General features: G+C 41.4%; 1 protein-coding gene across 2 annotated transcripts in view; it reads right to left on the bottom strand.

The window, feature by feature from the left end:
* Positions 1-17,790, bottom strand: part of Fbn2 (fibrillin 2) — a 214,579-nt gene that overhangs the window by 30,738 nt on the left and 166,051 nt on the right. For both annotated transcript variants that reach the window (XM_028777147.1, XM_028777146.1), the window contains exons 37-49: positions 15,660-15,821; positions 14,890-14,958; positions 14,299-14,424; positions 13,160-13,285; positions 12,459-12,611; positions 9,838-9,906; positions 8,413-8,538; positions 8,116-8,241; positions 7,518-7,643; positions 5,069-5,185; positions 3,935-4,063; positions 3,413-3,532; positions 33-158 (exon numbers count right to left, since the gene is read on the bottom strand). In XM_028777147.1, the coding sequence (XP_028632980.1) occupies positions 33-158; positions 3,413-3,532; positions 3,935-4,063; positions 5,069-5,185; positions 7,518-7,643; positions 8,116-8,241; positions 8,413-8,538; positions 9,838-9,906; positions 12,459-12,611; positions 13,160-13,285; positions 14,299-14,424; positions 14,890-14,958; positions 15,660-15,821 (1,575 nt within the window). The remainder of the gene's footprint in view (positions 1-32; positions 159-3,412; positions 3,533-3,934; positions 4,064-5,068; positions 5,186-7,517; positions 7,644-8,115; positions 8,242-8,412; positions 8,539-9,837; positions 9,907-12,458; positions 12,612-13,159; positions 13,286-14,298; positions 14,425-14,889; positions 14,959-15,659; positions 15,822-17,790) is intronic.

The raw sequence follows: 17,790 nt of genomic DNA on the forward strand, positions 1-17,790 counted from the left end.
AGGATGACAGAGGAAGTCAGTCTACCGCTTACCGAAGCATCTCCGTCCGTTGTCAGACAAGACAAAGCCAGGGGGACAGATGCATTGGAAGCCCCCTGGGGTGTTGGTACAGGAACCAAAAAGGCAGATGTTGGGGTCCTCATCGCATTCATTTATATCTACAGAATGGTGAGAGTTTGTTAATCAATATTCCTTTCTACAGTTGAAAATAATCTACCAGTCTGTACTGTAACCATCGTTCATTAAAGGATACTTACTAACGGAACTAGAGATGACACTGTGTAGGTAGTGAATTTATCCTTTTAACGTAAATCATTGCTTTAAAAGTGAAAGATCATATCCAATTTCAGCCAGCCACATGCCAGACCTCCATGGCCACCTCCAGGTCCTGACACTTGATCACTATGGGTGGGGACTTCACTGTTTATCTGACATACATGCCTCACAGACTCAGGGTGCTCAACCAGCTTTGACCAAAACAGTTTGGACCCCTTTCCAAACACCTCTTTTGGAAACTCAATCTGGGATCCTACTGGCTTTTCGATGCCTACACACAAGTGTGTAGCTGGCTGTTCTACTACTCAGTACCTTCTACACAGCTTCGGGTACCATCCAGTTACTATGTATCCCTTCACCAGCTTCTGTTTTCTCTGTTCTTCTCTTACCACTTCTTACCACTGCCACCAAAGTTATCCTTCTAAACACACGACTGATGGTACTATATGGTCCAGGTCAATGGAACTAGACCATGTGACTATCATTCCTCAAAGCCCAGAATGACACTTTAAAATAAGGAATCTTTCCCATTGGTTTTCAGTCAGTCAGCCAGCCTCTCTCTCTCTCTCTCTCTCTCTCTGTCTGTCTCTCTGTCTCTCTGTCTCTCTGTCTCTCTCTCTCTCTCTCTCTCTCCCCCTCTTCCTCTCCCCTCCCCCTCTCCCTCCCCCTCCCCCTCCCCCTTTAATTCTCTAAAGATTTGATAAATGAGTCAGATCACATCCCTTCTTAAAAACTCATCCTGTCCCTTGTGATGGCCACACAATGCTAACAGGACCAAGTTAAGCCTTTCCAAGCTTGTGATATCCACTTCCAGAGCATCACTTCTGGTTCCATTTTATCTTTGATTACTAAGTTAATACTTAGTAACAGTAATCTGTCTAATACTTAGGAGTGACTCTGGGTGACTGCTGACCCTTTGTGGCATCTGTGACACGCCACCTCACACCTGTCTCAATTTTCTAATATGTTTTCACATCCTGGACACACTTCCAGTTCAGGGCTCTCCATGCTATATTGTAAGGACAGCTTTTCACAATAGGTTCACTCAGAAAGTATGTCTCTCCAGTTAGGTAGGAAACGCCATAAAAATAAAGTCTGCACTTCTGTATACCCACAGTTATATATCAGAAAACTACCACATCCTCACCGCCATAGCCATGGAATGCAGATTTGCATTTGTGTATGTGTGCACACAACTATGTATGTGTTTGCATCTGAGCATGACCATATCAGAAGAATCTCATTTGAGATAAAACTGGTAGAAGAGACACTAGTTGGAATAAAATAAGCATAGGGTAAAGTAATTTAACTAAAAACAAACTTTTCATTGGAAGAGAATAGTTGTCCAGTGAACAAGGTTTAGGTCAAGAAAGGCAATGTGAATGAAATCTAAATTAAATGACAGATGTGGGTGCTTTCAACAAGACAGAGGTACCTACAATGCTGTGGTGTATAAACACACATTTCTATTCCCACACCACTAGCTCCTATGCAGCTGCTGTGATCACTCCATACAAGGATGGGTGTGGATACAATGAAGAATCAAAATTGAGCATGAAGACCAAAACTGATGGCTCACTGGGTAGTCATCGTGCAAACACGAAGACCCAAGTTCAAATCCCTAGAATGTACTGTAAAGACTAGTGTAGTCATGTATGACTGTAGCCCAGCAGTAAGAAGTAGAGACAGGAGGTTGGCCAGGGCTAGCTGCTTGTGAGCTTCTCTCCAGTTTCAATGAGAGACCGTTTCAAGGGAATAAGGGCAATAGCACCTGTACATATGCATGGGTATACACACACTATGCACACATACATAAACCACACACACAGCACAAATATACAATATACAACAAGTACATACTACCCATCATGCACACACATAGCATATACTATACACACATATTGATACACACACATACCAAATACACATATACTTGCTATACATTAATACCATCCACACACATACCACACCACATACACAGATTTATATACTATACCACACACACACACACGCACACACGCACACACGCACACACACACACACACACATACACCACTATTGTGGTTAACACTGCTAGTTTTAAAGAAAGGGATTGATGGACTACGGAATTTCTTTGTTACTCTGCTGTAAAACCATCCGTGTATACACATACACAAATAAAACTTCCTATTTCATATCCCCCAAACAAAATTTAACAAAATGGCAGAGATAATCTTAAGCTTTCAAGAAACTTTTTACCAAGTTGATTTGACTATTTGACTATGTTTTTATTCTTTTGCCTAGTAGAATAAGATTGAATATTATAATAAACTATATATACTAACCAGAACAACTAGGGATACCCATAATATCTAATCACTTGGTCTGAAACACAGTTCTGTTCTATGAAGTCCACAGCCCTTTTTTACTTTGTAACTGCCTTGAATATGAACATCAGAGCTATTTATCTTTATGATTTAGCCAAGGGTGATAGAATGAAAACCTCAGAGACAACCACATCCTTTGTGATCTTTTCCGGCTAGCAAAGTCTCACTTAGATGCTGCTTCTTTGAATGTCAATCATGTGAATAAAACCCCAAATGAAGTGTGCTGTGCAGAGGTTGCCCTCATCATGTCTGCCAGGCATTCTGAGACCCCATTCTGGGGCTGAACAATGTTCTGTGCTGGCAGCTTCAGTAGAAGACATCAGCTATCCAAAAAGATTAATATTTTCTGTTTTTGTATAAGTAACGCCTTCCCAAGAGGGGAGACATCGAGAACTATCAAGGTTTCTGCTTCATATTTTCAGGAGGCTAGACACCTTTAATAGCTATTTTAAAACCCTGTGCCAAAGATTACATTGTAGACATTTTTAAAATTTAGTAGATAGTCTTTCCTGACATTTAGAACACAGCTACAGAGTATAATGAAAATCCTTCCACTAGCAGTAAGACTTCTGTTGATGAAAACAAGCCCACATCCCTGAGCTGCCAACCCAACCATTTCTGATGTGTCAATAAAACAGATGTAGGCAGCTATGTGTCTAACCCCTGAGGCCGGCATGCTCACAGTGGCTCAGGCTGATGTTTCTGCAGAGCCTATACTAACCCTTTTTCTCCCTCACACCTCATGACCTCAGAATGAACCCAAGCCTCACCAATGCAATTTTCGCTTTTCACTTCATATCCTGGGGGACAGATGCACCTGAAGGATCCTTCCAAATTCTGACAGGTCCCAGGAGAGCAGGAGCCAGGAAGAGCGACACACTCATTAGTATCTTTAAAGAGAAAGGAGACCAAAAAGAAAAAAAAATGTAACCCAGACAGAAGACAATCATTGAAGACATCTGTCTGCTAAATGACAGTAACAGATTCCACTTGGGCCCTCTAATCTTCTGGGTCACCATGGACACAAAGACATCCTGTCACTCCTCTGATATCATAGCTGGTTCATAAGGCTGTTAATCTTATGATTTGTTTCTTCATGTACATTTATTGAGACATAGCCTCAAGCGCCTCTCTCAATAAAAACTCTCCCTATGATGTATTCCCAACAGGCAGTTAATACCCCAGACACAGGTCACGGCAGTCATGTGATCTGATGATAAAGTATTGACGAGCTGGGCATGCCTGTGGGGGCTCATATTGTCTCATCAGGATGAGTGGCTTCAGTTCCTTACCGATACAGTTTTTGCCATCTGGAGTAAGTTCGTAACCCTCGTTGCACAGACACTTGAAGGAGCCGATTTCATTGAAGCACCGCCCGTTTCTGCACACCTGGCCAAAAAACGAGCTGCATTCGTCTACGTCTGCAAGCAGAAAGAAGTCAGTGCGTCAGGGGGAGTGTCTCCATGGTACCATCTCATGCTAGCTGAAGCTTGGGGACACACTTGTTGGCACACATTTATAAAAAGTTTACACTGCACTCTAATAACAGAAAAGAAAATGGCACATGTTTTTAAGGGCTGAATCCCTAACGGGAATGGAGAGGGCCTCCTCTGTTTTTCAAGGTTGTGAGCTATAATTTAGACATTTATAAACAGGTAAAGTTTTATGGCATTAAGGTGAATCTTTCCATTCTTTTTCCCAGTTGGAAAGTATTTCTTTTGGCAGAGGAGAAAGGACTATGGAATGTAACCCAACTGAATAAGTTGCAGATCTTTTACCTTTACATCAGGATCCTACACAAATGACAAAGGGAAGAGACTGGTGTTACCCTTTTTCTTATATTTACTCCACCTCCTTGGGGAATCTCTCCAGCATCAGTCTCCATGTCCTATTTGTATGTTACTGTGAGGCAACAACTGAGATGCGCTCATCTCAAAACCTGTGTGCTGTGTGTGTGTGTGTGTGTGAGCATACAGGCTTTTGAAGCTGATGGACAGGGGAATTTTAAGACACAGACGCGTGTGTATGAAGAAATCTGTAAGGGGCTCAAGTGTAGATTAAGAATGAAGCCATACAACATGTGAGGTAACATGGGAGTAAGAGAGGGTCCCTGCCTGTCTCACCAAGAGGGAACAGAGAAACCTAAACTACAAATCAGTCTTGATCCACTTACAGGCATTGCAGTGACCTTTCGCCCTGATAGACTGGATTTGTGGGGATGGGCTGGAAACAGTACACAGCCTGGAGATTGCTGAGGCAACCAAGGGCTGTAGGCAACTGGAGGGCTTGCAGTGGCTTTCCCTATTTTCCGCCATGTGTGCAAGTTCAACGGCAAAAGTCACCTGTGCTCTTGGTTTTATTTTTTTATTTTGGCATATTCTGTAGGGATCAAGGAGGACTGAGGACAAACAGACAGAAAGACTTACCTAGGCAATCATTGTTGTGAGTGAGCTCAAACCCAGGGTAGCACAGACAGTTGTAGGATCCAACAGTGTTCTTACAAGTCCCGTTTCCGCATGGATGCCGCTCACACTCGTCCACATCTACCGAGAAGAACTCAACGTTTACCTAGAACCCGTCACTCACCTTGAACATTTTCTTTCCTCCACTACTCATGGCTTAGACCCTCCTCCCATGTTTATTTGATAAAAATAAGAACGTGAAAAGAGGAGACAAATCAAACCTACAAACAGGAAAACAGTTCAATTTCTTATTGGTCTATAACAATTCTTGGCAACACTGGGTAGCGAGGCATGTCACTGGCAGAGAAGCTGTAGAAACAGGCTTGCTTGTCAAATATGTAAAGCATTACTAACACTCAGGCTTGCTTGTCAAATATGAAAGTATTATTAACACTCATTAAAGAATTTATATATCTTGAGTTCATAGGGAAAACTTTAGTCCCTTTGATGAAATAGTGAAATCCAAGTAGGAGTTTGTTTAGAATTTAGTCATAAGCTTTCCTGGAGTGAACAGTTAGCAAGGTTATTGTAGACAGGAGACAGAAGGTCTGAAAGGATCAGTTTCGGCACAGGATACCCCCAAACCGAGTTCTCAGCACAAAGGAGACAAAGGTCATAGAATAAGAGACAAAGACAGGAGATAGAGGAGGAAATGAAGGAGAGGGGAGGGGAAGGGGAGGGGGAGGGGGATGGGGAGGGGAAGGGGAGGGGGAGGGGAAGGGGGAGGGGAAGGGGGAGCGGAAGGGGAAGGGGTATTTGTCTGGGAGCAGGACAAAGGACTCTTCTTGATAGAGGAGACAGACTGTGGCCCATAGGTGAATGGTGGTTGGTGATTTATGAAGATAGAAGGGGAAATCCATGATAGGATGCAGTGGTTTATTTTGATTAGGAATGTTAATTAGGGTAGCCCAAAGCGGGCATTTGATTGCTTGACTTCAATATTTAGAAAGCTAGACCTTGGTAGTCAGCCTCAGGGAGGAGGGAGTAGCCAAATAAGGAACCTTGGTAGCTAGTTTTAGGAATGCAATCTAACTGTTTTTAGTAAGGTAGAAAGAGAAAGCTAGACCTTGGTAGTCAGCCTCAGGAGTAGGGAGTAGGCAAATGGAACCTTGGTAGCTAGCTTTAGGAATGCAATCTAACGGTTTTTAGTAAGGTAGAAAGAATCAGGAAGGACAAGGCCTGCCAGAGCCATGGTTGTCATGCTTGGACTGGCTAGAGTCCCTTTAAGACCTTTTTGCTGGGAGACCAGCCTGTAGAGCCACCATACAAGAAGCAGACACAGCTCCTTAGAAGGAGAACTGTGTCTGGGAGGTCTGAGGATCTGACTGACTTTTGTCATGGAAAGGACTGCTAATATGGGCAGATTTTTCCCATATGAATTTCTGAGTCATAAATATCACAGATTTGGGTGGTAGAAGATTATACACTCTGGAGAGTATAGAAGGGACCTCTGTGTCTCTTGTAAGCAAGCAGTTCTACAATGTCCAGGCAGAGGAGACCAGAACTTGTGGTATCCTTCACATAAGTACCAGTTAGAGATTTCCCTGTCACTCTGGGGCAGCCCATGGTGGGAAGATGTACTCAGGGAGCAGTGGGTAAACTGAGGCTTTCCCCTCATGCTCTCCTTATTGCACAGATAATTCATGAAGGGAACGATTCCACACTGTTGCAACCCGACTTTAACATTCACTTATCAAGCATCTAGAATCCCTAAAGACTGGGTGCACAGTCCTGGCTTTCCACAGAGATAACGTGCTACATCTGAGTAACCAAGTTGTAAATCTAATTTTCCTGCTTCGAATATGAAGCCCAGAGAGGAACTCTGGCAGAGGCCCAGGCCCCTGCTGACATCAGAGTCAGGGCATTCTGGCAGTCCCAGCTTCAGGGCATCCTCCCCGTGTGCCTTTGGAAACACAGTAACCCACACTCTCATTTCATTTTCTAGCCATTATGTTGGCTATTGAGAATTAAGTTTAAAGACTCTGGTTATATTCACTTCTGCAATCATGTTAAGAGTTAAAGTTCAAATCAGTGCTGTTAAACCCTGAGCTATATAAAAAGGATGTGCATTTGCACACGTGTTTATGTTAATAGGTCACCCTTACTACTCCTTTGTCCTCTAAAATGTGCCATGTGGGTGATTTCCACCTAGCCCCAAGTGCTCCTGAATGTACATCATACCATATGAACTTCTGGAGCAAAATGCTGAGAACTGTTGGACAGAAGAACCTACTATGGTATGTCTCTGCACAGAACCTACTATGGTATGCCCCTGCATGCCAATTTTTCATCAAAGCCTTAAACTGTTTAGTGTGGCAGAGACATTGTAGTTGCTGAGGTCATGTGATGGTGCTATCATTTGTCCTTACATCCCAGCCTCACGTCACTCCCTGGCACAGAACACCCTTCTTACCCATGCACATGGTCTGGTCTTGAGAAGCCTTAAAGCCGTTGTTGCAGATGCACTGGTAACTTCCTTGCAAATCGACACACAGCCCATGACTGCAAACATTAGGAATTTCCAAACATTCATTGCGATCTAAAACAGAAAAAAAAAGAAAGGAAGAAAAAAAGAAAGAAACAAAGGGACACATGTTATACATATCTGAGTTTTATTAAGATTCCTTTGTTTTGCACAGATGCGTTTCTCTAACCTGCTATTAATTATTATAGACAGGCTGAGAATGAACCAGAACAATAGCTGACTCAAAATAAGCAAGCCTTTCAAGTAAGTACCCAACCCTCCCTTTTCAGTCATGCAAGATTTGTAGGTTGACTGGGACCTCAAAGATTCTATTTTATGCTGGAGAAATCCACTGAAGCAACCTCTTTTTCTCTACAAACTAATCTGAAAGTTACGGTGGGAGTGTTTCAACATGACAAACAGATTGAGTTAGACAGTCTTTTTAAAGTCATCCTGAAAGTATGTTGTGGAGAGAAAGCAAAGGGGCCCTTTGAGAACATGGGACCCACGGATTGCTGTGGTTGGTGCCTGCCAGCCTCTTGCTTACCTACACAAGCCCCGTTGGGGGAGAGTTTGAAGCCAGCCGCACACTCGCAGCGGTAGCTGCCCGGGCTGTTGATGCAGTCTGCATTGCGTTGGCACAGATTGTCACCATTGCTGCACTCGTCAATGTCTGTAAGAGCAACAGGTCCATAAACAGCCATTTACTATCGCTTTGGGGTCCCTTGCATGTCCTCAGCTCTTAAAACATGACACAAGAGGCGGCACAAAACCAGAAGCCCACCTAAAAGCCACTTATAAATAGCAAAGTCTTTGGAGGATGGATGTATATTTCTCAGATTACCTTCACAGACCAAGAGAAGGTCATTGTAACTGAAGCCTGTCGGGCATTCACAGCGGAAGCTGCCGATCTGGTTAATGCACACACCGTTTGCACAGATGCCTGGAATCTCTTTACATTCGTCAATGTCTGAAATTGAATGGATTTGGTAAAACGCATGTGGTTCTGCCAAATGTCTTTACCATCTTACCTTGAAATGATGTTATGTATGGCCTGAAATGAAAATACACACACTGTTCAAGTCAAATGAGAACTGGCATAAACAGCCTTGTGGCTTCAGAAGAACTAGAGACCACAGAGCCGTTAGTTTCCCTAAAGAGCTTTGGAACAGTGAAGGTGGTTGGTAAAACACAGCAAGTAACCTTAATGGGCAATAAGGCAAGTGAAATAAGAGCCCCAACCACAAGTTCTGTCAGGTCACCCAAATAGCTGCCATTCCTTTGATAAAGCTATGTTTCCTTAAGTTGATGTATTTCGTTATACACATGCTCAAGTATATTGCTTCATAGAGACTTAAAATCATATTGCTTCAACGATGAAGAAAAAATAGAGTTAGCAGTTGAAGTCAACTCAGAAGGAAGTAAGTTACCTGAAAAAGAATTCTGTAAATTCATAATGAGATCACATGAAGGGGATGATATAAAAATATACCAAAACCTTAAGATCTACTTTTGAAAAAAGTAACTAGCAATTAAAATAAGGTGCAGGGCTGGAGAGGTGGTCCAGTCTGTTAGTGCTTGCCACACAAGCATAAGAACCTGGCTTTGGATCCCCAGCAGCCACATAAAAGTCAGACACACTGGCATTTATCTGTAATCCCAGGGCTTAGAGGATCAGGTCGCAGAGGGTACATCCCTGGAGCTCCTGGCCAGCTTGTCTAGCTGAGTAAGGGGCCTTCAGATTCAGTGAGAAACCTCGTTTTAGAAAATAGTGTGGGGATGGATAAGGGAAGATATCAGATGTCAGTCTCTGGCTTTTAATACATATATATATATATAAAATATATATGTATCCATATATATGTATATACACACATACACACATACACACACACACACACATATATATACACACACACAAGACATATCCATCTCCTCCCATACACAAATGAGGTAGATTATTCAACCATGTAAAACAATTATTCATGACAAGGGAAATTCACATTTTGTATGGTATGCATGGAATCTTTGGACTGCCAAGTAATTATCACAATTTATGCTAATAGAATATAATAATTTTATTAACATTTGGTCAATGCATGTAAGCATGTTTCTCGGTTTATTAACTAATCCCATTAGCCTGGAATCCAGATCGTTTGATTTTTGTGGTACTGTCGTATTGAGACACGTGAGTACAAAATATGATGTATATGAATATGTTTACATATGTATATATGTACATTCCCAAATGCAATGGGGACAAACTCACCAACTGCTTTTCCTGTGTGAATGTCAAAGGTGAATCCAGGAATATTCCCACATATAGTTTTAAAGTCAGCTGTGGAACAGACACATTTAAAATATCTTTATGCCATTATTTTCATCAACAAGAACATTGCTATATTATTCACAGACAGTCTTGAATTGTAATCAAGTGCATTTGGTAACAATGTCTGCTTCTGCAAAGGGATGGTCTGGGCATTCTCTACAATGAGCTTTTTATTGATTTGATAGCAGAAGTTAAGCAACATATTTAAAAAGGCAATTAAATTATTTTTTTTTCCTTATGATAAAAAGGCTTTAATGATGGTCTAATCTAGGCTGCTGAGATGGCTCAGGGGTAGAAACTCTGACTGAGCAAGCCTGACAACACAAGGGGGAACCCTGGAATCCACATACAATCTATACAATATACAAGTTATTTAGCTATTCATGTAATATACAATTATTGAGAAACCGTGAATTTAAAAACGGCCGTGATTTGCACAAGGCACCGATGTGTGGAGCAAAATGTTTTTGATGGCTGTTATGACACAAGTATGTACAACTTCAGAGACTATAGTGGTAAAAAAGGATGTGGCACACAATTCTAAATGCCATCAATATGAGACTTGCTCAATTCAATGATTTCTAGTGGCCACTTTCGGGTCAGTCTGTCTATCTATCTATCTATCTATCTATCTATCTATCTATCTATCTATCTATCATCTATCCATCTATCCATCTCTCTCTCTCTCTCTCTCTCTCTCCCTCCCTCCCTCCCTCCCTCCCTCCATCATCTCAGCTCATCAGACAGTGTGGCTTGCACATGAAATAGCCCCCACTGCTGTTGATGATCTCATCTTCCAGAGGAGTCTTCAGAAAGAGTAAATGCCCTGCTTGGGTTACACAAGTGTCAGGGCTTTGATGTACACACAGACCAGTCTCTCAAACCTAAGCCCTTCATTTCCTTTCACTGAAAAAGAATGACATTTATTTTCCCAAAACAGTAATCTTGGACTTTGACTTATGGAGCTTTATAATTGAGAAGGGTAAGGATTCTTCTTATGGAACACAGATGGGCAAGAGAAGGCTAAACACACCCGTCAAAGCTGCCTCGATGTGGAGCTGAAGTGCCCCTGCCCTACTCACTCTTTGAACGCTTGGCCTCTTGCTCTACAAAGCTGCTATTTCAAGGCTGTGGCGCATTCAGAGGTTGGATATGCTGGGTGGAAGTTGGGCAGGAGGGGTTGTCTTTAGAGGTCATACCTGCTTCTGGCTCCTGCCTTTTGTCCTCTGTCTCCTGGTTTACACCTTGTGTACAAGCTAGTGTTTTAAGCTTCTGCTACTCTGGACCAAACTGCTCTGCTTGGCTTTTGCCCACATGATGGGTTGTGACTTTCAGAAACCATGAGCCAAAATAAATCTGTCATCCCTAAGAAGGGTCCATCAGATATTTCATCACAGTAACAAGAAAAGTTGTCCACACGTCTCTTCTTGAACTCATCTTAGTATCCTTATAACTGAAGTGTTTGAATGTATGCCATGTCAGTATTTGGTGACACATGCACAATCAGCTTCTCAGCTGTTCTTTCTTTTCAACTTCAGGTATCTAAGACTGACAAATGATCATTCCCTAGGCCACATAAGGTCTACACAAAGAGTAATTAAAAGGCAAGCGGCTGCTATTCTGGTCTTCATGATGGCTCACCTTTTCTTTCAATGAAATTTTGATAGTGAAAAATCTCCCATTGCTGGGCTGGAGACAGCCTTAGTGGTAAAGGGCACTGTCTGTTCTTCTGGTTTCCTGTTCCCAGCACCCACATGGCAGATCACAACCGTCTATAACTCCAATTCTTGGAGATTCAACAGCCCCTTCTGGCCTCAGCAAGTATCAGGCACAGAAATATATAGAGGAAAACATCCATGCACATACAATAGTAAAATAATTTTAAAATGTAGCCATGTAAAGTTTCCTTCTGTTTTGTGGGAAAACTGCACAAGGAACACATTAATGAGATGTTCTATGCAACATATTTACGAAATACTTTTTTTTTTTAGCATAGTTTTCAAGCAAAGTTCATTAATAAATACGTTTCAAGCATGTTTCAAGAGTTAAACAACTAGTATTAAAGTTGCTAGCTTTTAAGTTACTTTGCCAAAATATTATACCTTCCATGTTGAACACAGTGACAAATAGTAGTTTCTCAATAAACTCATCTGATGGATGGATGGATGAAGGAAGGAAGGAAGGAAGGAAGGAAGGAAGGAAGGAAGGAAGGGCCAGTCTTGTTTTATGACGATTGTAAACAGATCCAAGCTATAAACTTTAACAATGATGCCTCTTTTCAAAATTTGGACATTATGGGACATGTTTCAGAAGTTACTGTTAGGCTCCCATATTTCATTTGGGAAATCAAGCTTTTTGGATCTCTCTGGGCCTGAGCATCTCTGGCTATGGTACACACCCACTGATACAATGTATCATCTCTAACTACAGTACACACCCACTGTTTCAGTGTATCATCTCTGACTACAGTACACACCCACTGTTACAGACTACAGTACACACCCACTGTTACAGTATATCACCGACAAAGCCTCCAGCAGAGCGTGGGCTGCAGCACTTACCTGTCCCTGGCGTTGGGCAGGGCTCACAAGGTTTGTTCCAGGCTTTGCCGACATTGTATGTGCAGCAGCACATCCTCTTTGTCACGTTAAAAGGCAACTCGTTTTCACAAGTGGTCCCGTTATAACTTCTGTAGCAGAAGCTTTTCCTCATGTCTACGTGGAGAGAAATCGGTCAGTGAGGCAGACAGAGCAGGGAGCCGCGGTTAACCAACTTGTTCTCAGCCAGCTTCCCTGAGTGATACAATCCTGGAAACCATCTATCACGTTCATTGTTTTCAGATGGGGCATCTCTTGCTTTTAGGCAAGACGTTTTATGGATAATTTTTCACAGGTGACAACATTTTGTTGTGTATTTCCTTCTCTACTAAACTATCCACTTAATTGAAAAAATATTCACTAATTAGTGGAATTGGTAAAAGAGGTAACTGTTGAAATTTAAATGCCCTCTCATCTATACAGATGCATTTTTACAAACACAGAATCAGAATTGTCTAAGATCTGTAACTCTTAATGCTTGATTTTGTTTTCTCCTTAAACCTCAGATTTACAGAGCAGCAGTTCACAGGACTCTGAAATACTTCCTCACTCATAAAGATCTAGTTCCCAAACTTTCTGGACCAGCAATTCTGAGAACGTTAGTGCTGCAGGTGCGAAGCCAGCAACCTTGACTCAGGCCGTTAATCTCAGTGAGGGCTACTGACCCATACAGTTGTGTCCTCCATTGACTTGCATGTACTCGGGCGGGCATATGCATGTGTAATTTCCCAGGGTGTTGTAGCAGGTTCCAGGTCCGCATACACCGGGATGGGCGAAGCATTCATCAATATCTACAACAGGCGAGAATGTCTATGAGTTATGTTTGCTCTGTGAATTTATATAGTGTAGCTGACTAAACAGATCATAGGTGATTCCCTAATTTCATGTTTATAAGATTCAGAAATTAAAAAAAAAATACCCCCAGATGACGTGTTCATTTACATGCCACAAGTACACACTTCTTTAAGGAAAAAAAAAAGCTCCTAACCCTAAAAATACCATGAATTACAAAAATAGACTAAAGAGGCAAACAAATTACAAATTTGCCTCATGCCTGTATACATTTACAGAAATCCACTTTCTCCAAGAGGAATTTCTTTGAAGTCTGTTTTCCTCCCCCTATGCCATTTGAATTAAATTTTAACAGCAACTTTAAACTGAATGCAGGCTATGAGATCCTCCTTTCAAATTAGAAGCCCCTCACAGGTTCTCATTGCAGGGTAGCTACTGGTTCTTTTCCTTATCAAATCACATTTCTTTTAGATGCATTTGACTAACGAGTTCAAAACTAAAGGCTGTAACAGAAGGAATAATGGTACATTCCTAATGTTCATCTCTAGAGGCAGCCTCTCATCCCACACAAACACTGACGTTATACTGCTAGTCAGAACTTGAAGCAATAACAGTCACCTAAAAATAAAATTATAACTGGTTTGTGACAAGAGTTGGGGAGAGAAAGAGTTTGTATGACATTCCAACTTCTTTATATTATATTTAGAGAGTATCAATCAATATTAACTTACAGTCACATTTAAGTTTGCCTGTTCCTACTTAAAGTTATTGTCAATGTTCACAACCTTTGTATTATAATTCTATTTTCCATTTATGTTTCATCAATCATTTTACTCAGAAAAAAATTTTGGTAAATTATTGCAAATGAGCCACAAATTGGATTTATCACTATACAAATGAACAGCATTGCTCCAAAAAGAAAAAGAAAAGCTATTAACAGTCTCAGCAGACCCCTCGGATGCAGGACCATGAGGGGAGACACTATGGTAGGGAACAGTTCGGGCTTCCTCACCTTCACAGATGCGGGTTTCCTCACTGAGGTAGTAACCCTGTGGGCACTCACACTGGAAACTCCCAAAAGTGTTGATGCAGTTTCCACCCTGGCAGAGCCCTGGTAACTCCTGACATTCATCAATGTCTACAAGAGGAGACAGTCCATTAAAGATAAAAATCATGACAGAAAAGAATCAATGTTGCAGCTTTCAAAAAATGGCATCTTGTATGGACCACAGACATCTGTGCACCTAAAGGAATCAATGCCCTTAGGTGCTGGGTTTATTCCGCCTGTGCTTTTCTTGCCTTTGTTGCAGGCCTGCTGTTTTCTGAGGACAGTAATGGAAGCAAGCTGTGGGTAATTTGCTGGGGACAATGTAACAAGGGTTTCTCTGCACAACAACTGAACACCAGATGCTGGGAATGGAGTGCTATTTCTTGGTCAATCTGTTGCTTAGCATGTGTGTGACAGACTGCCTACCTGCAGTTCCGCACATAAATCCTTCTGGCATTGCTTCGCACTGACTTTCGTCCCAGGTCCCAGCTTCTCTCTAACTAGGCTATTTATTTATCTTATTTAAGCCTCCATGACATCCGGTGATGAGCTTACCTTCTAAGATGATCGTGATGGGGTTCGGCCTAAAGCCTTCACCTCCAGGACACAGGGTATAATACTCAGCTGCAAAACAATGGAAAGCAAGCGGTTTGATTCTTGGATCCCAGTCACTGAGACAATCACCACCAAGCTCAAATCACACAGCCTCAGGGGTATCTGTCTTTTTCTGAGTCCTTTTAAATGTATTTTCAATAATGAACATCACATTTTATTCCAAAATGTCACTACTTCAATGACATGCAGTAGGATAACAAAAGCCATTTGTTTATTTAATTTAGTTTGTTTATTTTTTTAAAGAAAAAACTTCCTTTTAGATAATTCATATCACAAACATTTTGGCAAGTAAATAAAAAAAAATGCCAGGAGTCTACGGTACAAAGGTCTGAGTTCTATACATATCCGAACACATGTTTTCTTTTAATGTGCTCTGAGACTGACTTCAGTCACTTATGAACCTGAACTAACAACCTCCAAGAACAGCCTTTATCTGTGATACCATGCAGAATCGATGTTATGACCATTCAGATTGGATTGTGGTTGAGATGATTTTTTTTTAAAAAAAATAAGAGAAACATAATAGAAAAAAAAAACGGTAGGACAGAACTGAAATTCCTTTTCTATAAAACGCTCTTGGCAGATTTCAGGATAACCACTGACCACAGTCCAAGGCACCCCTCCCACTGCCCACAGTCCAGGAATACAATAGCAACTTGTTTCTAGATCCCAGAACAGAAGTGTTTCCTTCCTGTTTGTTCCATACTTACTGCTGTTTACAGGAGGGCACGTCTCACAGGGGTTTCCCCAGGCCTTCCCCAGGGAGCAGCAGCAGGAGGAGCGACTGACGCCCACCCCGACCTCTGTGTTGCAGGACAGACTCCCGTCTCCTCGAGGACCAAACTTCAGGTAACAGTTGCCCACGCGGTTGTCTGCAGAGCAACAGAAGAGCTTAAAATGGCCCCTCACTGTGGGGAGAAATCCCCATGAAGACATTTAAAGGACAGAATTCAAGATTTTGCATGCTGACAGGGAAGGTACATCCTAATATTAGCACAACACAATCTCTCGATATAAACTCCGGCTTTTATACATCACAAAAAGAGATGGTGACAAGCAGCAGTCACTAGAAACCACAGAACGATTTCCATATTTTAGTGGTATAAACAAGACAGTGAGGGAGTTCTTATTTGGGAGCACTCTGGACATTTCAAGTAATGTGAATAGAAGAGAAACGGGGTATCACTAATCTGCATCATGAGTTTGTGAAGAAATAAAGACATACCTTGGAGACATTCAAACGTAATGTGTAACACGTTAACAAGCTCAGTCTGCCTTTTCACCTGCACTTTCCGGTGGTTTTATTTTTAATCTTCACTGCGACATTTGCAGATTGTTCAGAGTCTGTCAAACTACATCTCTCTGAAGACTGCCTGTTTCTATTTACAGCTACCATCTTGACCCCTGGCTTTAGATAGTACTCTTCCCCCCAACTCCACTCATAGCCTCAAGTTCAAAATTCTTTCACCTCTCTTCTGAGTTCTAAACCTTTCTGCTTATTTCTTTCTTAGTTGCTTTCAAGTCAATACATCCAGCAACTAAACTGGATACTCCTCCTTCTGTTCTATTTCTCCCCCAGCTTAGGGGTTTTCAGTTGATGGAACTTTCCACTTTGTTCAGTGGTCCAGCCTCGCTGCCATTTCTAACCCTTTACTCCCATTCCTCTTTCACACCAGTAATAATAAGGCTTGATAACTTTATCTTCAAGATGCATCTGACGACTGACGTCACCGCTGCCTTTCCCCCTTAGCCTGAATTCCAGATGTCAGCATCTTTTTAAACCTGGATTATTGCAATGGTTTCCTAACTCATATCTCAGCTTCCATCGTTGGCCCAAGTCCAGTCTGTTTTTTTTTGTTTTTTTTTGCCTTTGTAGCCAAAGTAATTCTTTAGAAGAATTGTTTTGGGCCAGGCCACCCCCAAGAGGTCTCATCCTAACCAGAGTATTTTGAAAGTTTTTATGAGTCCACAAAGTACCTTTCACTTCTGGCTGCACACAGCACAGCCATCTGGCTGCTTCTCATTGTTAGACTTCATTTGTTTCCTTTGCCAAATCTTGGGTACAGAGGGTTGAGTTAACTCATGGGCCCTCCTCTGTTAGGTTTGAATTCGTTCACTATTCCTTCCTTTCTCGTTCCCCCTTTCGAATCTTTACTCTCCATTCCTGTTTTGCTTTCCCTGCTGGGCCATTCCAATGACCTGCTAGTAGCTTTTGCATGTATTCTCATAAAAACAAATTTAAAGCATCCATTTAAAATTTCAATAAATGACATCTGAGATTTAGTGTCTAATCACACTTGCTCTGTGGACAAACTGTGTATGAATTCTAGGATGTCCAACTGCTTCTAATTCTTGTTTGTTTTGAGACAAGGTTATACTCTGCGGCATAGGCTAGACTCTAATATACAATCCTCCTGCCTCAGCTTCATGACGGCTTGGATTGCATTTAAAATAATCTGTACAGTTTATTAAATTGGATTTTTAATCTGTATCATCACGAATCTTACACACATCTATGAAAGAGTCAGTGTGTTGATATCTTTGGCATATGAAACCAGACAGAAATTTATGGTTCATAGGTTCTTCAGATGTAAAGATCACTGTTCTTTATCATCTGCATTCAATGGATCCTTTTTAATGTTTCAAAATACTTTTTAAAATAAAGTTTATAAAAGAGCAAATCTATATTGAAAAAAACATTGATTATTTTAGTAAGGACTTAGTCATTACTCATGAAAATGTCTACTACCTCCTTTCTTGGTTTTGTACTCAAAATTGTCCTTTGCATTATACTTGGAATCATATAGAGTGTTTTTTAAGGGAACAGGTTGTTTTTCTTTA

The sequence above is a fragment of the Grammomys surdaster genome, unplaced genomic scaffold, assembly GCF_004785775.1.
Source record: "Grammomys surdaster isolate TR1022 unplaced genomic scaffold, NIH_TR_1.0 278, whole genome shotgun sequence".
In the NCBI taxonomy this organism is placed as follows: domain Eukaryota; kingdom Metazoa; phylum Chordata; class Mammalia; order Rodentia; family Muridae; genus Grammomys; species Grammomys surdaster.